The sequence below is a fragment of the Poecilia mexicana genome, unplaced genomic scaffold (assembly GCF_051168715.1).
Source record: "Poecilia mexicana isolate PSO_F unplaced genomic scaffold, ASM5116871v1 scaffold_17, whole genome shotgun sequence".
NCBI lineage: Eukaryota > Metazoa > Chordata > Actinopteri > Cyprinodontiformes > Poeciliidae > Poecilia > Poecilia mexicana.
The window spans coordinates 6,678,882-6,703,540 of NW_028263386.1; the positions used below are offsets into that span (position 1 = coordinate 6,678,882).

A 24,659-nucleotide genomic window follows, 5' to 3' on the forward strand; every position below is an offset into this window, starting at 1 on the left:
TGTGGGGCTGGACAACAAATAGATTAATCTATCATACAAAATCCCAATGAAACCCATCAAACTGTGCGGTTTAAAATGTTGAGTTGTGATCAATAGATAATACATTTGATAGAATACTCAATATATAGATTATTCACTAAACTCCAATCCAGAACTGCACAGCATTCTGGGAGATGTAGGCAGAGGAAAGGCTTTAGCTTCTCAACAGGTTGGTGGCCTCAGCTAGCTTTCTAATTCTTTGGTTACCTAGCAACAACCTGCTGCGTAACAAGCAAGTTCCCGCCCAAATTTTGGTTGCCTAGCAACGGCCCATTGAGCAGAAGTTTCCGTTTTTTCCACTGTGCCTCATAACAGCTTAAAAATAAACATTTTGGAGTGAAAACTGATAAAACAGGAAAGACCATGACACTAATTTGGCAGTATTTCATATAATTAAAATAAAAAGCAATAATCAATCATTTTTGATAATAACGTAATGTTTTTCAGCCCTAGTGTTTTCTAAAGGAATTTTATTACATTTTAGGCAATAATATGTTTACTTTCTTATTAAAAAAATGAATTATTTGTTTATTTGCTTTATTTTATGTATTTCTAATATTGCATTAAAAAAGGCTTAAATTATTTAATAAAAAAATCAGCAGTTTTTTTTATCCAGTGAATCGTCAGAATAATTGATAAAAAATTTGCATTAGAAAGCTTCCCCTCATCCACTCCTGTCAGACTTGAAAAGCATTGCACTAATAAAACAATAAATAAAAATCTCTTTGCAAAGCCTCAGTAAATATATTGTCATCATGAAAGTCTTCCAGTTTTGCTTACATCAGCCACTCTTACCTCCCACGCTGTATCCGCTTCTCATTTCCCATAAAGTTACAACATCCCTGGATTAAAGACATTAGAGATGCATAAAATGTTTTAATAAGGAAATATTTAAATAATAAAAACTGAAAAGGTAGCCCTGTGTTTTGTAAAAGTGCCAAACTGATTAGAATATATCCCCCTAAAGGAAGAATAATCACTTCATTATTCCATCTGTCACCCTGGTTAGGGTTTTTGATTTGTGCGGAGCATTATTTACCAACGACGTGACGAAAATAAAAATGTAAAGTCACGACAGTGTGCTCTCTAAGCCTCCTGTAAAACCAGGAGCGAGAGGGTGTTACATATCGAATTCAAAGCACATTTATATGTGAGCCTCCATAAATCTCCTTTACTGTATGAGAGGGGACCCGGTGTGGCTTAAGAGCAGCGAGGGAGAGCTTACCGGCACCACGGTTAGTGGGATTACTCCCTATTGTCGGTTTTTGAAAAGGTATAGCTCCAGTTTCTAAGCGGCTCTAAATTATTCAACAAACCAGGTGAGATTAATTGATTATTGAGCTCTAAATCAATGATAATCAGCGGTTCTGTGTGTAATAGGTGATCTTAGGTCTTTGTCTTGATCTCTGCCCCTGGAGAAATCTCTGAAATTGGCCCTCATCAGATTCACTAATCCTCGGTTTTTACCCGCCCGTCTTAGATCGGGTCCTCATTATTATGCTGAAAAGCTTGAAGGCATTTCCAAGTTTGCCTCATGCTGTTTTCCACTCGTTTGAGTGGAAAAGTTGCACTTATGACAAATGTATTCAGACCCCTGCCAACCTGCTCAGACCTTCAAACACACCAAGGTCTGATTTTATGCAAATTAAATCCTCATAAATGGTTTATGGGTGTTGTGCATGAAGGTAACAGCACCGTGGTGTTGCTGGTACCAACCCTGCTAGACTTTGCTCCTCTGCTAGGGCAAAGCCAATAATCTGTTATGCGGCATTGGTTGAAAAAGCCTCTCTGCTGGTGTTAGGCTTTGATTACCAAGATACTTCAGACTCACCTTGAATAATGCATAGATCAGACTCATCTGTTTTAGCAAAAGAGATGCTGCTTTCTCTTGTGTTGGCCACAGTTTGGAATAATCATGGGATTCTTCATCTTGGAATCAAGAATTCAAAAATCAAGATTTCATGAAATCCAGGGAAAAGTATAGTCCAATGAAAACAACAGGAGATTTGTTCATCCATTTTCCATACCTGCAGAATCTGGATACTAATTGAGGCTGTGTTAAGTGTTGAACCGTATTTTGGAGTTCTCTTAGATGGACTTCAGAAATTATATTTAAAAAGTCACCTTATAACAGTCCACTTCACTTTTTGCACGTTTTTATACTCGCATTTCGGTCTCAAGTGCTTCTAAAAAAAACACCTAGTCATTTATTTTTCTCACTAAGTGAATGGTTTTTGGGAAAACGAGCCGTATCAAAAACCTCCTGATGGTTGAGTCCCACTGCGCCGTTACCTAGCAACCCCAGCCCAGCCCAGTCCATTACCTAACAACCCAAGTGGATCTCCAGATTGTTTGGTCAGCTGGTTTTTACCGTTTTATGTGCTGTACAATGGCTGCTGGAAAAGACAAGTGTTTTGTTGTTGACTTACTATCCAGAAACTACTTGATGTATTCTTGTTGGCTGTGCAGGAGGCTCATCTTCTGCTTTTCAAAGATGTATGATTGCGCATCTTTTTGCAGCCATTTTCACGTGCGAGTGTAAACGTTGAGTTGGAGGGTGTGGCCAGCAACAGCTTATTTGGATTTAAAGTGACAAGAAGCCTTAAAACAGTTCTTACACAGAACTGAGCAACTAGGTTCTCATTATCTAAAAATGTAATGAACATGTTTTTTATAGCTCATATGCTTATATTAACCTGTTCAAGGAAACATAACAGGTCACCTTTAATTAATTCTTGTCCCATATCTGACCCACGAAGCGTTGCAATCAATGCTTTGGCTGCTCTGCCAGATAGGCCAGAAGTCATCTCTTGGACTCTGGATGAACTCAATCTGTACAGTAATTTTTCTTTCTCGTTCATTCTGAACATAAATTATGCAGTCAACTACTACATTTTTTTCACAAGTGGAATACAGATGCACACTTGCTTGGATTCATCCAGTCCAGTTCTGTGGCTGGTATTGCAGAATAAAAGTCCACATAACAACAGATTTTACTCAATTTTCAGCTCACATCTGATTCAAAATTGTGATTGTTTAAAGTTTTTATTTTCACTTTCAGACGTCAAACGTCTGATATTTACCATCCTAATGTTTGTTTTGCTGAAACATAAATAGTGAGGCTGTGGACATGTGACAGGTGGTCTGTTTCCATGAGGATAGGGCACATGCTCATTACCATGTGCAGAATGCATACATTACATCTGACACACCTGCTGGTTATCAAGGTGATCACACTGGATCTCATTTTGGGGTTCGGGTTTGGTTGAGCTGAGGTACGGCAAGCAGTGAAATAGATGGTACCAACATAGCTCTGTGCATCAGAGTGCAGGTCACTGAACCTCTTAGGCACAAAAATAACCAAACCAATAACGGAAAGATCTGTTGTATGTTTTTCATTTACAACAGATAAAAAGGATGGTTTTCTTCCATGCATAAATTACAAAGTAAATTTCTAGTGCAGGCTGCCAAAAAGTGGACACGGTAACATCAGTTAGGCCTTTCACAATAACAGATGTTGCTGGACGATAAATTGTCCCTGAAATGTCCAGAGAACATTTTAATCTAATATAAAGATAATGGCATAGTAATGCAGGTTTGCCCTCTCATAGACTAATAAAGATTAATTTACTCCACACTGGAACTGGAAGACATTTTAAATATCCAAAATAAAATACAACAACCAAACATAAAAATTAAATAAAAACATTTTCTACATTTTCAGCTGGTGTGGTTCCCTTCCTCGCCTGTGGGGGCGCTGCACCAAAAACCAGTGAAGGAAACGACACAAAAACCTCTGCAGAAGACATGAACACAACATCCTTCTTTTCAAAATGTAAACAAAACTGGAGTGGCATGAGATTTCAGCTGTTGTAGGTTTTCTGTTTTGTCTTTGGTTAAAGACAACAAGCCATTTCCTTCGCTAGCGCTACAATCACACATTTGTTTTGGTTATATTTACCCAGAATGCCCTGGGCTGTAGTCCACTTCCTTCTTTTGTTGTGGTTTCCAGTCCATTTGGTGTTCACATCTGCATTCGAACTGCACCAGAGTTCACTTCAACGGAACCGAGACCAAGGTTTTTAAGTGGACTAGAGTTCGCTTTTTTCTGTCCAGATCAAGCGAACCGAACTTTCAAGACAAACGAACTAGAGTTGGATTAAATCAGACTAAACAGGGTTGGTGTGAAAGCACCCTTAACTAGCTTCTAAAGGTATGTACTGTAGAACTTCATGGTATTTTACTGAACGATAATTTATTAGTCAAATGCTGGGAAACAACACAGGCGAGAAAAGGTGACAATAACTCCCAACATCACGTCATCCCACTGATGGCGTCACATTGAGGATTATCACGGCTGCTGAATTCCCTAAAACGTAGCCAAAATTGTGTGTGGTCGCCTTTGATTCACGTCCAGGGCCGTTGACGGATCTGGCTTTGTCTTTTGAAATGAGAAACGAGCTTACACAATCGTTTTGAAAAATCTGCCTGCTTGTTTCAGGAGACGGGGCGGAGGAGAAACTAGCTTTGAAGCTATAGCAGAGTGTGACTGAGAGGATGACACTGTCTGTGGGCGGTAATTGTTTGAAATGACTATCAGAGAGGAAGGCTGCGTTTGACTGTGATTCACTTTCCAGGCATTAGAGTGCAGCCAGTTGACCTCAATTAACAGCTTAAATGGCTACCATGTTATACAGCCGCACACACACCTTTCTTTCTACTGTACAGATATTGTATTTTTTCCTCTGGGATGTAAAAAGTTTAACAAATTAGACTGTTGCTTAGTTTAATTATGTTTTTTCTAGAAGTGGCCTACTTCAGGAATAAGCATAATTATGATTTATGATCAGGTATGAATGATACAGCATCATATAAATGGAGTAAAACTTATTGATTTATTGAAAAGAGTTAGTTAATTTAAAAAGTATTAACTAAACATGCAGACTGGAAATACTTTATGAGATAAACCTGAGCTAAAATTGCTGCTGCTTCATGAAAAACTTGACAGCTAAGGCAACAAATGGGACAAAAATCCAAAAATTAGACATGGGAGATTTACACTGAAAGAGTAAATCAAACATGAAGTGTTCCTGCTCTGATCACAGATTCGGTAAATTGAGTAAAAGCAAATTATGCAACCAAGCAGAAAAGCTCTGCAAAACAAATCAAAAAGTAAAATTAGTGATTACAGATCAGTTCATCCCTTTGCTAATTTCTCCATTTTTTTCAACATATTTTATCCTCATGAACATTTACTACTTTTTTCTTTTCTTTTATATTGCAGAGTTGATGTAATGTAATTTAATTTTAAGAAATGGCTCCTGGGTTTTTACCAAAGACTAAGGAGAAATCCTACAATGACTAAAATCTGACATCACTTCATTTTTGTTTACATTTCATGAAGAAGGAAGTTGCATTCATGTCTTCTTCAGAGGTTTGCATGTCGTTTCCTTCAGTGGTTCTTGGTGCAGCGCCCCCAGAGGCGAAGAGGGGGAGCAGAGTGTTCAAAGTGCTTGGACTTCAGTGTGAAAGGGAACCATAGCAGCTGAAAATGTAACAAATGTTGCATTTTTGGTCGAACCGAGTCTACCGGACTATCAGATGTGAAAACTCCCTTAGAGGCCTGGCAGCTGTGAAAATCCTGCAGAAAAGCAATAAACATTGCCACTTTGCTTTTTGTTCTCAACTTTCATGCTTTTTGATGACTAATAAATCTATCCATAGATCTAGATGCTGGCGCTGCAGCATCCAAAGTGAGATGGATGTCACCTTTTCAGTTCAGACCAGATTTCACCCTCAAAATGAAGTACAAACCACTTTACCAGTACCGGGCAGTCCCGCTCGGGCCACAAAGGATTTCAGGTTGCTTGCAAAACAAACACCTCACACACATTTACCTCAGACTCTAAAGGACACAGATTAACATCCGTCTTCTCCTCAAAGTCTTTGCCTCAGACTCACTGGGGTGATGTAGAATTAATGAGAGAAAACTGCTGGGGAGGTGATGGGCATGAAAGCAACAGACAACGTCTTCTGCTCTGAGAGAATTATTAAAGTTGCTGGTTGCCAGGCGGAGACGAGGAGATCAGTGGGAGCCAGGCTCGGCGCGCGTCAGAAGGGAGGCCGAGAGCAGGAAAATATGTTCTGTTTTGGCTCCCGTCATTTAGCGCCATCTGCTCGGTCATTTGGGTGTTTGTGTTTGCTTTTTTTCCCTCCCCTGTAAACTTGACAGGGGGACAAATGCAGCGGGTGTGAAGCAAGATAGGATGATAGATGCTCTCTGCATGCAAAGTGTCAGTAAACAGAGCAGCCAAGATCAAGCAGGGCGCAGCAGGGGAGTACAAGTCAGGAAAAACACGATACCGCACCGCTCATCATTATGATGTTATCCTTTTAACAGGAGTCTTCATTTGCTTTCTCTGTTGATTTTTATTTAATGTAAGGCCTTTGACCATGTAGAGATAATAATTTCACACTTAGTTTTTAATCTTCGGTTTAATCTTCAAAAATTAAATTATTGTTTTCTTTTTAGTAAATTACACTTCGTACTAGACCTAGCAATTCTCTTCAAATAAACGTAACTTAATACTTTATACATTTTAATGTTAATTAGGTCTGGACGATATGGCTCAAAAACACGAAATAAAGACTTCATATCAGTCAATATCGATAATTATTAATTCGTTTTTTGTTTTAGAAATATGAAATACTGGTGGCAGTTACTCAACAGGTTGTTGCTAGGCAACCAAAGAGTGAGTGAGTTGCTAGGTAACCAAAGAGAGGGTGAGTTGATTCCACCAACTTTGCGTAGCTAGCTGTGAGAGGTTAAATGGTCTTTCCTCTGCCTACATCCCCCAGAATGCTGTGCGGTTCTGGATCGGAGTTCAGTGAAATTATTGAATATTGATATTGATCATGTCTTGATTTATTGCCCACTACTAATGTTCTAATAAGTTTTAATTAGTAATCTTCAGCGGTGGGCGCAGTTCCGCTTATGGGCTAATAGCAGAGCTAATGCTTCATATAACGCCTTAGCATTTTTGCTAACTTTGAAAACTTTTAGCACTGATATTGTGAAGTTTGCTGCGATTTAAAATATTTTGAAGCTCTAGCAACAACTCGATAAAAATCAAAGCCCACATCATCAAACATGCTTAACAGTTGTGATGACGTATTTTTGCTGACATGATGTTTGGCTTTCCACAAATATAGTTCTGTGTATTACAGAAAAACATTTGTACTTTGGTCTCATCTGTCTAAAAGTGATTCTTCCAGAAACCTTGAAGCTCAGCTTTTATTTTAGAGAAGAGACTTTTGAAACCTTTCCAAATGACTCTTATTCTCCTAAAATGGTGGCTGGATCTGAGATGTAGCTTCTGAATTTATTTTTCAATTTCTTTGACCCCACAAAACTGGGGTGAAGTTGACATCCACTCCTGTAAAGATTATCAACTCTCTTAAATGTTTTCCGCTAATGATTAAACTCTAGAATGTAAATTTAAATCAGCAAGCTGCAGAAACTTGCTTTAATAAAAGTGATGAGACTTCCTGATTTTAAATTAACCAAGAACATTTTGGCAACATCCTTCTTTTTCCCCATGACTGCAAATTCAGCAACTCAGACTCTAAATATTTAGTTAATCTCTCAGATTATTCAGTGTAAACACTCGCCTAATGTTACATGTAGACCTTCTTTCAAAGTCTCTCTGTATTTAGCGCTCCATGAATAACTGTCTGTAAAGGCTACAATTGTCTTATTTCACAATGGTCTCAGACGTCAAAGTTGTCAAGTCTCCATAAAGACATCACGGCAGAAAAGGCTAAATAATGATGACAGAAAGGCAGAGCAGAAATGTGTCATCATCATGGGCAGCGACTCCACCGCGCTTTGTGGCCCTGACATTTCCTGCAGCTCTCAAGGGTAATACATTTCTTCCTGTTTGCAGTGATATTTTCATTATGGCATCGTCTTCTCCCTCTTTGCTCATCATCACCTAAACGGAGCTTAATGTGACTCTTGGCGTAGGAAACTCATCGTATCCCAGATTATCAAGTCAGTTCAGTTGGAAAATCATATTCAGAGTTCGTAAAGGTGCTTGAAATCCTTGAAAAAAGTCCTTGAAAGTGGTTGATATTCAATCTGCTGTTTTGGAATAAGGTGGACTCTAAAGTTTGACTAAAAGCTTAAATTTGCAAAACGTTATTTACAGTTGAAACCAGATATTTTCATAAACCCAATAAAAATGAAAAAATCTCACCGTCTGACGTTAAATCAGGCTAAACTTTTCTGCCTTTAGAGTCATCAAAATTATTAATTATTTTTAATTAATTAGAATCATCAAAATTATTTCTATTTGCTAAATTACAGAAATGTATATTTTGTTTTGTAACTTTCTTTGTATTTTGTGTTTAAGCATTTAATTAGCACAGAAAGGCCATTTTCCCAAACACCATTTGTTTTGATTATTTGAAACAAATCCTAATAAATTACTTATTGATTTGTGTAATTGAAATAAAGGCTGGCATATATTTTATATGTTAAACACTGAAATTGGAGGATTTTTTTTTGTTAAATTAGTGTTTTGTTCTTGAACCAGTCAAGTATTTAGGGGACATTTCAAAACATGAACGTTGTTAGTTTACCTGGAATACTGTCACAACATTATTAATGGTTGAAGTGAATTTAAACTTTCTTTCTTTTTTGTCTAAGTGTGGAGCAGTAAAGTCTGAAAACTTGCCCTGAAAATGCTTTAAAATATCTTGAATTTTCTGAATGTTCTTTCTTTTTAGCACCACTGCTCTGTGTCTTCGCTGGAGGTGCTTCAGGAGGAATACAAGGTCACTAACTCTTTCTGAGAGAGACGAACAGAGCAATGGGGAAGGTTTAAAGGGTCAGAGTGAAAAATTGTTGATAGAGTTGATAAAAACCAGCAGCAAAGATGGAGTGTGCACAGAAAATTGTGATAGAAAGGGGAATCCCCTGAGAGACAGGATATTTGAAAATGGTGCAGAATATTGAACCAAAAACAAAGAGAAACTCCAGGGAGTAAAAATTCAATATCTCTATCCCCCAAAGGAACTGCAGCATGACAGACTAATCCCTGCAAAAAAAAAGAGTAATGCATATCAAAGGCCTAAACAAAGGAAAGCAACAGAACAACCTTCCCACCGGCGTCTAGAATAAACTCAGTGCAGCTGAAATGTTTGAGGATGAAAGTTTCACTTACAGCTTTTAGTAAACACTCCAAAACAATCAAAAAAATAGAAAGTATCATAAAACAAAAATAAACTATACCTGCTTCAGGCTGGATCTGGTTTCCTTTGCAGAACTGAAAGACTTTTAAGTAACGTTCAAAACAATGCCTGGCCTAAAAAAGATGCTCAACTCTAAACTGTGTCAATCACCTGATTAATTAAAACGATGAATTCCTTACCTTTCAGGGAGTGTTACTCAAACCTTTCCAGGCCGAGGATCACTTACCCCAACTAACTCAACAGCACCTTCATATATGCAACCTGGAATGAAAATATTAGTCTCTTAACGTATTGTCTTTGTTCATCCTGATGGACGCGACTACTCGGGTTATTTACAGATTCTAAAAGTATGGATTCTAAGCTAGCTTGGTAAGCTAGCTGACCGTCGCACTTTGAGCTCATGGTTGTTTACATTCAGAATCTTAGGGATCTTTAGGGGGTTCCTGCAGACCCACAGTAGTCTGGGGACCACAGTTTGAGAAAGACTGCCATAAGGGGACATTGAGAAAAAAATAAGAGAATAGCGATCCCACCTTACTTTCTCCAGATCCTGAGAAATGTTTGAAAAATCATAAGCTCCTTTTTTAAGTTGAAAAAGTGTGTTTATTCAGTTTCTGCGATGCCGGTAGTTGAGTCGAAGCGACAGACAGGAAGACGATTTACATTTTCTACAGTCTACAAATATACAACAAGCTTCCAGAAAACTGCAAAACTGCTGGAACACAGAGTTCCTTTAAGTCAAGGCCAAAAACGGACCTGTTCAGAGTTGACTTTGATTAATAATAACTGGAACACTGATCAATACCATATTTGATGTGCTTGATCATTTTGATGATGGCATTGAATAAAACGTAATGTTTATTGCTTGTTTCATAATTGTTGACTTTATAAATTTTTATGGCGTAAAGTTCTTTGAACTGCCTTATTGCTGAAATGTGCTATACCAGTAATCTTGACTTTACTATGAAACGGCTTTAATCACAAATTTAGATAATGCGTATTTCTCAAAGAAGGATTTACTGTCATCATTTATTAAGTTTCTTTAATCTTTAATCACTTAAACTTCTGTGATTTAATTACATGAAATGAAACGCATCAAATAATAAATAAGTAATAAAGGTTCCAAAAGTTATTAGATTTAATAAAGTCTAGTAGTGATCAATCATTCATTGGTCTCTCTGGAGTTTAATTAAAGAGGTTTGTTGGCTTGTTTCCTGAGTCTCTATAGTTAACTCTAAATAGAGGGTGGAAGTAAAAGGTCCAGAATGTTTTCTGCTGACACCAGAACCAACACGACAGAACAGAACGAGACATTTTATGGCACCGAATCAGCAGGATTATCTGAGTCAGTTCAGGTTTAAGGTTCCCACATTCCTGCCACTGTCCATGGCTGGAGGAGATAACTTCATATCTAACTTTAAAGGGGGCCTATTTTGGAAAATTCACACTTTGGACATTTTTATAAGTTAATTTGGGTTTCTGCTGCTTCTAAGAACAACCCAGTTGCCTAGAGAAAACACAAAGCCGTTATTTCTCAATAAGTTCATGTCATTTGGTGTCTGGAAAATGAGCCGTTTTGAAAACCTAAAGATTGTTGAGTCACACAGCGCCGTTACCTAGCAACCCCAGGACTTTTAGTCAGCTGTACATGCTGTACAATGGCTACTGGAAAAGAGACATGTATTGTTGATGACTCAACATTCAGAAACCATTTGCTGCAATCTTCTTGGTTGTGCAGGAGGCTCTACTTCTGCTTTTCAAAGATGTATGGTTGTATAATTGCGCATCTGTTTGCAGCCATTTTCCCATGCGAGTGTGAATGTTGAGTTGGGGGCGTGGCCAGTCACAGTTTTTGGATTTAAAGTGACAAGACACCTTAAAACAGCTCGTTCTGAAGGGAGCTCAAAATGCACAGAACTGCTCAGACTAAAATCTCATTACATAAGAATAATTTTGTGTGAAGTAAAAGTTCTGTGTACTCTAACCTGTTCAGGGAAGCATAAATAGGCCACCTATACAAATACAGAAGTGGTAGTGGTAGTTTAAATGACTAAAAAAGTTAATTAATATCTATTTATCTGCAGAAAGTGTAAAATGTAAAAGTTTGAGGCTGAAGTAAAGACTAGAAAACTTGTCATTTCAAAACAGGATGTCTCCTGAAGATGCTGAAGATGCCGAAGTTAATCAGCAGACATTGTTTGCTGCTCTGCTGCATTGTTACCTTCGTGCATTCTCATGATGAATACAAAAGCAAACTGAATGTTAGAAAAGATATTCAAGGATTTACAACCCGTTCAGTAGAAGAAGCTCAGTTTCCTGTTTGCAGTAGCTGCAGGACAGAAAACAACAGAAACAGGAGCTGAAGGAAAACGTTTGACCAGCTCTTCATCTGCATGCATGAAACACTCCAAATATTCTTTCATCACATCAAATTTACCCTCTAACCTGCTTAATATGCATGAAAAGAAAGCCAGTGTACTTTACTGTAGCGAATCATGGGAGTCAAAGACAAAAACACCCTCAAACAAACGGCTGAGCTTCCCCTTCATCAGCAGAAGGCTGTTTCTCCGTGGGCCGGCATCCTTTCTCTGCCTTATTAATGACTCTGTGTATGAGAGTAAACAAAACCAGGCCTTTTCAAAAAAGAGCAAATTTTCTTTTCATAATGCAGGTTGTGGAGGTCATTCGCCATGCTTCACGCCGCCTCCCGGCAGAAATAAAGACCGGCTCAGCAAGCCCACACAGCTGCCTCCTTCGTTTTATCATTACAATAAATTACTCTGCTCCGCGGTCTTCCTAAAGGAAAAACGTTCCACCAATAAAAGCCTCCCGTTCTTGTTACCATTTGTTCCCGGCGTGGAGGGATCGCGGGAGGAGGGGACGCATCGCAGTTTAGTTTTCGACACAGGAAGACGTTGTGTGATGTTCTTCTGCGCAGAACCGCCCACAGGCAAAAACCTGAAGGAAGCAACTAATAACAAACTGGTCTGCATCAGGCAGCGCCTGACATGAGTGAAAGCTCACACGTTGATGAGGAAGAAGAAAAATATCAGAACCTGTCTAGTGGAAAAGCAGTGAAATAGTTCTTGTGCAACCAGAGACCTTATTGTTTACATACTGAGGGCTGTGATTGAATGGCAATGTGTTTAAAGTAACACAGAAAGACTGGAATAAGATGCAAAGGGAAATAGATGCTTGACATGCTCTCAGAAATGAAAGAGGCTGGATGAAATGCTTCTACCAGGTTGTTATGAAAAGTGTCAAGTTGGTTAAAAGACCCTGAGGATGTGCATGGATCAATGCTCCGCAGCTGAAAAAGGTTTTACACCAAAATCCCAAGACCTGGAAAGAAATGACAAGTATTTACAGTGTGTGTTGGTGGATCATAAGTAGATTATAGTTGAGCTTCAAATACAAAACAAAGGAGCCAGAGACAAAATAAACAGATCAACACGGCATATGGATAAATTGCTCTTTTCCTGTCGGCCCTTCACATTGGAATGCTTTCTGATACTGAACCTGGCAGGATTAGTGACTTCACAAAGCTCCTTCGCTGGAAAGTTTGATTGAAATAAAAAACGTCTTTTAAGGGACCTGTTATTGTACTTCTGTTTGTGTCTCTACTGCTTCTAAAAACACCAAAATGTTGTTTTTTTTTTCTTTAAAAAAATATTTAGCTGTTTTTTTGTCAACAAGGTAATATTTTTGGTGTCTGAAAATTGAGCCAGGTACTGCGCCGTTACCTAGCAACCCCAGCTGAGCCCATGTTTGGTCAGCTGGTTTTACTGTTGTATCCACTGCGTAATGGCTGCTGGAAAGGACAAGTGTTTTATTTCTGACCTACCATGTAGAAACCACTTGCTGCATTCTTCGTAGTTGTGCAGCAGGCTCCACTTCTGCTTTTCAGAGATGTACAGTTGTATAAATGCACATCAGCAGCAGCTTATTTGGATTTAAAGGGACAGGAGGCCCTAGAACAGTTAATAAGCAGAACTGAGCAGATTAAAATTTTATCTAAGAATGATTTTGTGTAAAAAATGTAATGTATGTGTTTTGTATTGCCCATATTCTAACCTGCTGAATGAAGCATAATAGGTTTCCTTTAATGTTCTTCAAGGATCCTTAATGGGCTGGGTTTAAAATATTCAGTGGCAGACTCCATTAAATGTCAGCTATTCCACAGGAGCATCTTACTGGGCTGAATGCAGCAAAATAACTATAAAATATCTGCAATAAAAGTATTTAAAATAATAGGGACACAGTTTACAGTTTTCTGGTCCATTGCTGATCTTTACAAAGGCAGCAGTTCAAACATAAACATGTTTTAGTCGAGTTTGACAAGCATTAAAAAAATACTCAGGAGATTATTTATTATTTGTGTTTTTGTCATCATTCAGGTTCAACTTTCTGACTTGGTAACAATCAGAACATTCAATGTCTCCCAGATTCAAAGACAAAAATCCGGCTGTATGCTGATGACATTGTCCTTGTTTACTATAATTCTGTTGATGCTTTTGAAAAGTGATCTTATCACAGGAAAACCAAAAGATCCAAGTTAAGAAAAGTCTAGAATGATTGGTAGTGATACAATAGAGTCACAAAATAAGTTAAAAAAAAAATGTCTGGGAAAAGTGAAAAATCTTCTGACAGAGAAACAAAGTGAAGGTAACGTATATTTAGCCCGATGATAAAGTCCTTGCTTTGAGTTGAACCCAAATTATCACGTACAACACATCTGCATTATGCTGTTTCATGCCAATCTATCTGTTTTATAATTCATTTCAGGCAAGCATGAAATGTTTTAGTGAGAGCGCCGTGTATCCTGGGATAAATCTGAAGAGTACGTCTCACGTATTCAGCTCTTGTCTTCACATGCCCTCACCTTGCTCTTCTCTCTTCAAAGCTAAACCAGGGACTGCACTTTTATACACATGCATATACATGCCTATAAACAGTTAAATTCCAATCAAATAGTAATTTCTGTCAGCTTACTTTATTGTTAAGTGGAAGTAACTGAAGCTGCATTTTATCACCATCAGACCGAGATTCTTAATCACAGTGAAACACGATCAAAATGTTCTTCATTTTTATTTTTCTGTAGAAGGTATTTTAGGGTCAGGAGTGAAAGAAATGCTTTTGCAGTTGGTTCTTAAAGTGTGCATATTGACCTAAAGTCATAATGAAATATGATAATTAAAGAAATAATGAAAGCTGGTCTCTGGATAAACGAGGTTTAACTCGGTTATAAAAAGGTGAATCATTTGTAAGAACATTTTGTTGCTGAGAATTTTACCTGGTTTACAAATTAAAACTCCATTTATGGGACAAATTTGTGTCAGTTTTGAATTGTAGTTGGGGGGGGTCGCACAAAAACAGTCATCAATCATTTCCAGCAACAACAAAAACATTCTCACTGGAAAATGTTGAGTTTTGAAACAGAAAAATTTATAAAGTCAAAAAAAATTGGCTTTTCTAAAAACCACATTTAGATTTTTGCTCCTTTTTGTGTTTCATATCTACAATGCCCCACCACTGATAAAATCCCTCTCAAGGTTTGGATCTACAATAAAAATCCATTTTGAGAAATTTTTAAAAATCCTGTTACTTTATTTGCTTGACTTTACGTTTCTTGTTTTTGTTTGTTTGTTTGGCGCACAACTACTTTCTATTCGACAATTTTGGCTTACGTGACAAAAAGTTTGGACACCCCTGACCTGAGTTATCGTTGTCTAAACCTGTAAAAACCTGAAGGAAAATCCACCGGAGGTTTGCTTGCAGCCCAGAGGAGGAAGAGGAAACTTCACAACATCTATGAAAGGTGCATCAATCATGTTGCTGAACTTTGGGCAAGAAAACAAAAATCTCCCTGAAAAGCCGTCTCCCTGAGTCCCGTGTAAGCATGACGTCCTCTCTGAGCGATCAGCTTGCCACAATGGCGCTGAGGTATTTTCCTGAGTGTTTCTGACAGGTGACAGATCGCATCGGCGCAGCATGCAGAGCCATCATGAGCCACGGTTCAGCTGAATCGCCCGTCATTGCAGATTATCTCACACAAATGGACAGCTCTCCTGCCGCGAATGTCAAGAGCGAGTTATTGAGCGGAATCGGAGGCAGATGAGTGTCTGGCGCATCCCGGGCAGTTCTCCACGCCAGCTTAGCTCCTCGTTCTCCAGACGTAAAGCTGCGGCTCGGATTTGTTTGTTTCGATCCCGCCTGTTCCAGTGACTCCCACCTCACCTCTCCTCGGTTATTGAAAGAAAGTTTCTTTATGCACTTTCTTTCCTGCTTTGTTTTCGCCCAAGCGCTGTTTATTTTATTTTGCAAGACAAGAGGTTCAGTGGAGACTAAAAGGGATTCTCTTAAAAGCAAAGCGCCGTCAAGTCAGACCTTATGACACATTTCGTCTGCCGCCTTTGAGTAAAAGGAGATTCTTCTGCTGTAACAAAACAGGCAAATTGCATTCTCCGTGTCCCCGGGCTGTGGATGTTATTTGTCGCCTGCCGAAGCGACTTCACAGCCTCCCTTATCTTCCCTTTTAAATTGACCACACAATAACAGCCGCCTCTCTGCAAAGTTGTCCCATTAAAACCATCACAGGTAAACACTGCTGCCCGTTTCGGGCCTCAAATGCTATCAGCCGCTCTGGGCCTCCGCATCCAGCAGCCGTCAAGCTTTGAAATGTTAGTTATCAGTGCGGCAGATCCCTCCCCCTTCGTTTATTCCGGAGCATCCAGCTCTCCGTCGGGGACGTGGTTCGTGTGCCGGCCCGTGTTTGTGCCTGTTTGTCTGCTGCCGAAGAGGCAAACTGCTAATGAATAATGCAGGGTGATGGTGATGTGTTGACAGCTCCGACGGCTGAGAGCTGCCGAACCGCGCATCGGTGATAATGTCCCATTTCTCTTCCGCGCTATTCCACCCTTTTATTACGACAAATTGCATTTCTTTCTTTTTTTGTAATTTCTCCTCCCCAACAACCTCCCGCGCATGCGTGTTTGTGTGCGTCAGTGTTTGAAGGAGTTTGTCGGGCTCAAAATCCAAACATTTTGAATAATGCATGCAGCTGAAAGTTAGCAGCTGATTGGTTTCTAAATTGATTCCTCTTGCTTGCATTTCTGGATTGGATCGGTATCTCTGACTAACACAGTGGTTCCTCATTATTTATTCACAGAGTTTCTCCAGACGGTTTTATCCATATCACACAGAAATTGTTTAAAAATAAATAGTATTTTATGAAGCTCTGGAAAAAATGGAAAAACTCCTCATGGTTTCTCCACCAGATATTGATTTCTGAACTCTTCCTGAGTTAAAACATTAGTATCATTGTTTCTAAATGAATATTAATTTGTTTTCTTTGCATTGTTTGAGGTCTGAAAGCGCTGCATCTTTTCCTCATTTTCTGCAAATAAATGCAAAATTTTTGCTTGGAATTTCGGAAACATGTTGTCTGTAGTTCATGGAATAAAAGAACAATGTTCATTTTACTCAAACTATAAAGAGTAAAATCAGATAAACTGATCATTTTAAGTGGTCTCTTAATTCTCTCTTGTAATGTTTTCTTTTGTTTTTGCACTTCTCAAATCGATGTTTAAAGTTTCCAAGAGTGAGTGAGAATCATCCCGAGATGCTAAAGTGTCACAAGGAGGATTAATAGTAGCAGAATATAGAGATGGTACTCTTTTTATTTAAAAAAAATAAATTAATAAATAAAGGGAACGGTGAGCGTTTCTTTGTTAGATTTACCTGATTGTTTTTGTGAAAGTCCAAATTTGCAGCTTCCATGTCAGAAAGCACATCGTAGAGTTTTAATCTGGGCCTCAGGTCAAAAGTCAAAATGTCTGTGGCTCCTACAGCAGCTAACCATGTCAAACACCTGGACATAGATCTGAGGTAAAAAACCACAGCAGTTGAAAAATCACAGCAAACTTCAGCATCACAAACGACTTCACACCAGCAGACTGGCGTCTCTTTCCAATTAAACCGTGTTGAGAAAAATTAAATACATTTGTTTCTTTTTAACCAAGTTGCTGGATTTGCTATGAACCCAGTAACACTTTTTATTTATGCATCATATCTTATCTTTCTTGCGACACTATGATCGCATTTTCAGCTGAATGACGTTTTCCTGACATCATCCTGCCTGAGCTGAGGATCTCTGCAGCTCCTCCAGAGTTAGCAGGAGTCTTTTAGCTCGACACCGATGTTAATCTCTTGTTTCAAAACAGGAATAAATGCACTGAACAGCTTCGCAGTGTCTCAGTCCTCTTCAGTTTGGGTGTGAAAGCCTCATAATGTTCCCATTATTTGCGCAGTGGAGTTCAGAGCAGAGGCATCGTTACTGAGCAGCGTGAGGCTGGAGACGCCATCATTACAACTCCCCCAAATGGGTTTATTTCTAAACTTATTTACTTTGAGCCTCCGTCTCTTTCAGAGCTATAAGCACTGTAAAACAAACATAATGGAAATCTCTGTCTTGTGTTCCTGTTTGACTTGGCTGCATTTAATGAGCCTTGTGTTTGCAAACTGTTTTTAAGCATTTGCAGAGAAAGCCGAGTGATGCTTCTGCTTGGCTTGAGGTCTGGGAAGAAAAGTAAGTTATTTGTCTGGTTGGAGGTGGTTTTCATGGAAAAGTTAAGAGTTAATAGTGTTTACCGAACACTTTCTCTAACTTTAGTCCAGTTGTTTCCCGTAGAACAGGCGAGTCAAACTCATTTTCATCTTGGGCCAAATCAAGATCATAAATCTCCAGTTGTGCCAGGATGTATTGATAAAACCTGATCACTAACTGTTAAAATATCAATGAATTTTAAAAATTAAATAATACTGAACATCTTTTCATTTCCTCCAGGATTCTGTGATTCTTTTTGTCATTTTTTGCTATAAAAATCAAAGTGTTTGTGGCACTAATTTGGAAATATTTGCTCTTATTTATGACGATAAACACAACTTTTTATTACTCGCTGTATAGATTACGGACTATAATCTGACATCAATTAAGGCCAAGGCAGCTGTTTAGGACAAGTAGCAAAGTTTATGACAATTGTTGAGAAAAATCTGCAATAAACTCCCAATTATTAGTGCAAAAAAGTGCAGGGATTTGTTGATTTTGTGTGAATTTCCACAATAATTCTCAAGAAACTGGAGGGACTGATTGATATAATTTGGCAGTAAACAGATAAAAAGTGTGTTAATTTTATTGATAACATGATATTCAAGATATCTTGGTGTTTAGTCTAATGTAGAGGGCCACATAAAAAGCTGTGGCGGGCCAGATGTGGCCCACAAACCTTAAGTTTGACACGTGTCATAAAATATTTAATTCCAGATAAATTATGAAGCGCTAATTTAAAACTTTCAGTTGAATAAAGTTCAATATACAGCTGTAGAGAAAATTAAGAGACCATTTAAAATGATCAGTTTCTCTGATTTTACTTTTCATAGTTATATGTTTGAGTAAAATGAACATTTTTATTTTATTCTATGAACCACTAACAACATGTCTCTGAAACTCAAAGCAAAAATTTAGTGTTTATTTGCAGAAAATGAGAAATGGTCAGAATAACTAAAAGATGCAGTGATTTCAGACCTCAAACAAAGCAAAGAAAACAAGTTAATATTAATTTAGAAACAACAAAACTAATGTTCTATCTATCTATCTATCTATCTATCTATCTATCTATCTATCTATCTATCTATCTATCTATCTATCTATCTATCTATCTATCTATCTATCTATCTATCTATCTATCTATCTATCTATCTATCTATCTATCTATCTCTCTCTCTCTCTCTCTCATGGCTCTATATAAATAAATATATTGGTAGAGAGATCAATCAAACCAAAGTCATTAATTTTGGTGTATATTTGTTTCTTCTTTCTTTTATGAATAACAGCCTAGATTTTCAGTCTGTTGTGTCTCTGGAGTATGGAAGCCCGTTTCTGCCACTCTGTTAAAAAAAGTACAATAAATTAATCTCATTATAATGAGAACGTATCGTCACACTATCTCATTAACAAAATATAATGAGATAGTATCTCATTATTTTGAGATAATTTATTTTTTTTAACAGAGTGGCGGGAATGGGGTTCCATACTGGAGAGTCCAGACGGCCACAGGTGTTTTTCAGGTAAAATAAATATGAAACATACCTTCACATATTTCTGTTTTCAGCGTACTTTGGCCTGCTGCGTGGCCTCGGGGAGCCTGTGGCCCCCTGCCCGGTCCAACCTGCAGACTCAGGCTTTAGGCGTCAGACTTTCTTCTCAACCTCCAGCCAAGATGAAACTCCAACTCCATGTTGTTGGATAAAAATGATCAAAGCTGACATGTCTTAACTTTGAACATCCACAAATCAAACACTAATAGTCTGGGGCTCATGAAAAGATTATACATGCTGGTATTGATTTGCCCACCAGGTGCGTGAATAATTGAAGAGCTGCCTGTTGTTGCTCAGCTTTTCAGCAGCTTTTTTTTTTTTTTTATCATCTCCAGTCAAGTGTAAAAGCTCCAAAACTTGAGTTTTAAATTAAAAATCACATTGAACTGGGCATCTGCTGAAGGAGACGATGGTGTTTCTGCTGACCTGCTATTACCGTTATATTCAAATTTACATGTGAGCTGAGGATCAGCTCTCAGAGGAAGCATTTGTTGGAATAATTTAACGACTCGGTTGAGCTGTAATGCATCAGCAAAAGGTGCAAAGGTCGCTGGGACAGCATTAATGAAACTCTGTAATTGCAAATTATTAATATTTGAATTGTGATGGATATTATTCTGACCAAGATTTTTATTTTATTTTGTCTGCGTTTGCAGGATTCAGTCCGGCTCGTACCTGAGCACCGGCTGGTTCACGCTCATCCTGGCCATGGACATGTGCAAAGAGATCCACATCTACGGCATGATAAACGACACCTACTGCAAGTAAGACACCAGTGACGGCACGCCTCACCGCCACCCTGCTTCCTCTTTATGGAAATAAAAACATCAGATTTCATAAATCTGATCAATGGAATATGTTCATTCACATTTTTAACTGCACACAAATAAACAGACAAAATTATGGTCTAGTACAAGTAAAAGTACTATTTTCTCCTAACTTAACTTCCTTTTAAAATACTTGAAGTATTGAAAGTAAAAGTACTTCAAATACAAACAAATACATTCAAACATGGACCCTCTGCATGTTGTTGTTTATATCTGGACATTTTGTGCATCCACACAAGGCTAGAGGTCAATAACATGGTTTTAACTGAACATTTTTGATAATTAGTGGGTCAGTAAGTGGTATATTTCTTTAACTTGAGATAACAGGGAGGATTAAAAGAGTGTTCATGTCTTCCTCCTCTGTTTCAAACAGAAAAGGAGTGGTAAGCTAATTATTTTGTATGCTTATTTTCTTGTTTTTAAAAACCTGTTTGAAATAAATAAATACGTCGCTACATCCCACCACCGTCCATTTCGAAGCCAAGCTGTTGGATTTAATGGTTAGATTTCCTTTCTGGCGTCCATACTGGATTTCTCTGTGGCGTTACCGGGTCTATCTCTGCCTGCCTCGTGTCTCTTGCTGTCCCTTCTGCTTTGAGTCTCTCCTGTCGACTTTCCCCTGAATCCTGGCTGACTGATTACCGTTGGGCTGCGAGGCCGTAGGAGGGATGACAAACACGCCGCTCTGGGTTCGGCTGCTCTCTTTTACTCTCTCTCTCTCTAAACGCGTCGCATTCTCGATGAACTCATCATCCACCTGAACCTCCTCCATCCCCCCCCCCCGAATCAAACACGCTTCCCAAATGCATGCTGGAAATCCAGCTTTTCATCCTCCGTACGTTCCCCGGTGCGCAGCGGGAGCCGAGATAAGAGCTGCAGACACATGGCAGAGAGGCGCGCGTAATTCACCCGGCACAGAGGAGATTTGGTGATTTAGCGAGGCAGTTACTGGATACTTCTCCCCCTCTCTGCCTGTGCATTGTTTATTTCCCCCCGTCCTCACTGACGCCTGCAGATGTTGTGTTTTTACAAGTTTTCCAAACTGACAACTTGCATGTTTGCATAAAGCGGTTCAAGGTTTTCAGATTTAAAGCTGCAGCCGATGCTGCAGAGATGGTGAAATCAGTGGCAGGATGGAGCAAAGTACAAGTACTTTGAATACTGAAGTATATTTTTAATGTACCTGTACTTAGGCCTGCCGCAATGAGCAATAAATAATCAATTGATCACATGATACATTAAAACAGGCTCAATTTACACTTGCGTGATTTATTGTTTTCCTCTTGTACCAAAATCTCGACAAAAGTCTTCAGTCTGGTGTTTTGCCCTTTTTTTGAAGGACAGTTTTGTTTACAGAGACTTCATGATTCATTTTATTTGTTGTTTCTGTTGTTTTTTTAAATGTCTCCCAGTTCCAGTGTTAAATGTCCATTAGCATTTAAAGTTTATTGAACTTTGAGAATGTGTTCTTGCATCACTATGCCATTATTATCATTATATTACTAAAAACCACAATATTATTGTTTATTTGAATTATTTCTGGGACGGTTTATCATCCAGCAAAATGTGTAACCAGGCTACTGGAGTACAGTTTTGTCTGTTTATTTGGGCCTTTACTTAGGTGCCGTGTAAGGCTGGGAAAATATGGCTGAAAAACTCACAACACATCTCATATTTGTTGAATAATTAATTAGTTTTTGTTTTAAATATCTGAAATGATGCCAAACTGCTCACGTGACCTTTCTTGTTTTCCAAACTATTTTCACTCCATGTTTTTTTTTTAAGCAGTTACAAGGAAACCTTTAACTGCTGCTGCTCAAGTTACTCAACAGGTCGTTGCTAGGTAACCAAAGAGTGAGTTGCTAAGTAACCAAAGAGTGAGTTGCTAAGTAACCAAAGAGTGAGTCAGTTGATTCCACCAATTTTGGTTCAACAGCTAAAGCCTTTCCTCTGCATTTCCCAGAATGCTGTGCGGTTCTGGATTAGAGTTCAGTGAAATTGTTGGATATTATTCCAGATGTATTGATATTGACCACATTTCTATCGCGATACATATTGTTATTGATTTATTGTCCAGCCGCAATGCTGATGCAGGTTTTCAATGGCTTCTAATCCACACTGGTGGGCACACGTCCGCCAATGCGCAGATAGCGAAGCTAATGTTTCGTTTAGCATGCTTTAGCGGTCCTGTTGCCTAGATGAGTGCGATCCCATCTGTTTATATCGATCATGTGACTATCTTCACTGTCCAGCAGTCGTGTAGGGTTTGAGTATTTTCTCCAGCTCTGGTGAAACTGAATTTATTTGTTAAACCCGGCGCCCCGCTGGGTGACAGAGGAGGAGCGGCTGTGTGTTACAGGGAACTGGCAGACAGCCACAGTCGCTGCTGCTGTTACGACTGTTTCTCTTCTGTCTCGTTCATCCTCCCAATGCAGTTGTTACACAAGCCATCCGCTCATAAAGCTGTCAGACGCCATTAAAAACAGACACCAGAGGACACACTGAACCGTTGTGCTCTTGCTTATGTGTGGTTGAGTTCATATTTCTTTTAATGAACACTATAAAAAGGGAATTTAGGACAAAACACAATAACTTTCTTTACTCTGCAGTGAGACATTTGCTGCATGTTTTCAGATTTACTCTTCTGGCTATTTTGTAATTCAGTGCCTTTCCGCTAACACGCTACATTTCATGGATATGCCAAGGTCTACATTAGAGTTGTTGCTTCACTCACTTACCTGAGACATATTTCATCCCAACAGGAGTTTCTGCAGCTCTGAGTTAACTTAAAAAACTCAACTGTATTCTCTTGCTGGGTGTAAATTGCACATAAAAACTCAGTTTTTTAAACAATTACCATCTGCAAATACACTCAGTGAATAAAACATTATGGATATAATTGTAATATTAAACAGTTTAATTGCCTAGAGCGACTAAATGACAGTAATATACCTGGACCCCCGCCGTCTTCAAATGACACAAAACTGCTGTGAAGCGTTTGTGCTGTTATCATTTTAAAGATATTAAAATATTTATTACATAATATAGTGTCAGTCAATGTGCTGCATAAACATAGTGCAGGTAATTTATAACAATTTTATTTGATTTTGTTAACATGAGGAGGGAGGGCAGGTTGATTTCTGATGACCTCTGGAAACTTTTTAAAAAATCAAATCTTAAAAATTGTAACGGTACAAACAGAAACAATTTGTTCCACAGCTGCTTGTCGCCATATTTTATTTGATTTTGTAAATATGGACTGGCTGCTTGACCTTTGATGACCTCTGGAAACATTTATGAATATCTTTAAAATAATATCAGCCCAAACATTTGACACCTCGAAACGTTTTTAATCAATACGCATATCAGAAAGTCGAGATGTTTAGTTTTTGAAAATAAATCTTGAAATCAAAACTAACCTTATAAAATCTTCAAATCTTATTTAGCAGCACCAGGGAACATTAACGATGGAAAGTGAGTCAGTTTTATTTATACAGCACTTTTCATAGGCCAGAAAAACACAAAGTGCTTTACCAGTGGAAAGAAATGTTAAAAATACAAATAATAACATAAAAAAATAGACAGAAAACAGAGAAGATAATTTTAAACTAGTTAAGTCATTCTGTATAAATGAGTTTTCTACTGTTACTAAAACAATCAAAAGCATCAAAACAAAGCAGACAATCTGAATTATTGCATATCGTGTTATCAGTGTCGTTGTTTTTTTTTAATTGCCCAGTCCTAAATAGTTTTTGTTTAGAAAACTTCATAAAGTTTTCTAAAAAACTTTAGAAAAACCTGAGGAACTAGAAAATACTAAATGATCAAAAGAACAAATAGCAGCTCGAATATAATAAAATATAGTCTAAAACTTCTGCATAGTATCAGTATAGTTCTTGTTAAAATAAAAACACAGATGGCTGAAACCCTGTTGTTGGATTTAACCGTGTTTTATTCTCTGAGAAGCTTTTAACTCGTTGGGATTCGCTCCGATTGAACAGCATTTGTAAGATTTTGGCTGACAAACCCTTTGCTCAGAGATGCAGCTGCAGTTCATCCTGGAGCTGCAGGACGGGGAAACCCGACTCCCCACGCGGCGTGTTGCACACAACCAAGTGGGAGCGGCTGTTGCAGGGAAGTGTTTGGAAACGTATAAGTGCTCAGAGAGAGCACTCGGCTGCTGATTGAATGTATCGGTTCGTCCCGGCTGAACACGGTAACGGGTCATTCAGAAGCATCGACGCTGGCCGCAAAGTGAGGCTCCGCTGAGACAAAATCCTGGCATTCACTCTGAAATCAGGCGTAATTTTAATTGGTTGTTTTATTATGGAGCAAAATTTCATCCTGCTAAGGTTCAGCTGTGCAAAATTTCAAGCCATCTGC

The 24,659-nt window shown here is 38.5% G+C and overlaps 1 protein-coding gene across 1 annotated transcript in view; it reads left to right on the forward strand.

Moving 5' to 3' along the window:
- Nucleotides 1-24,659, forward strand: part of st6galnac3 (ST6 (alpha-N-acetyl-neuraminyl-2,3-beta-galactosyl-1,3)-N-acetylgalactosaminide alpha-2,6-sialyltransferase 3) — a 91,939-nt gene that overhangs the window by 55,146 nt on the left and 12,134 nt on the right. The window contains exon 4 of the mRNA XM_014994748.2: nt 20,106-20,213. Coding sequence (XP_014850234.1) covers nt 20,106-20,213 — 108 coding nt within the window. The remainder of the gene's footprint in view (nt 1-20,105; nt 20,214-24,659) is intronic.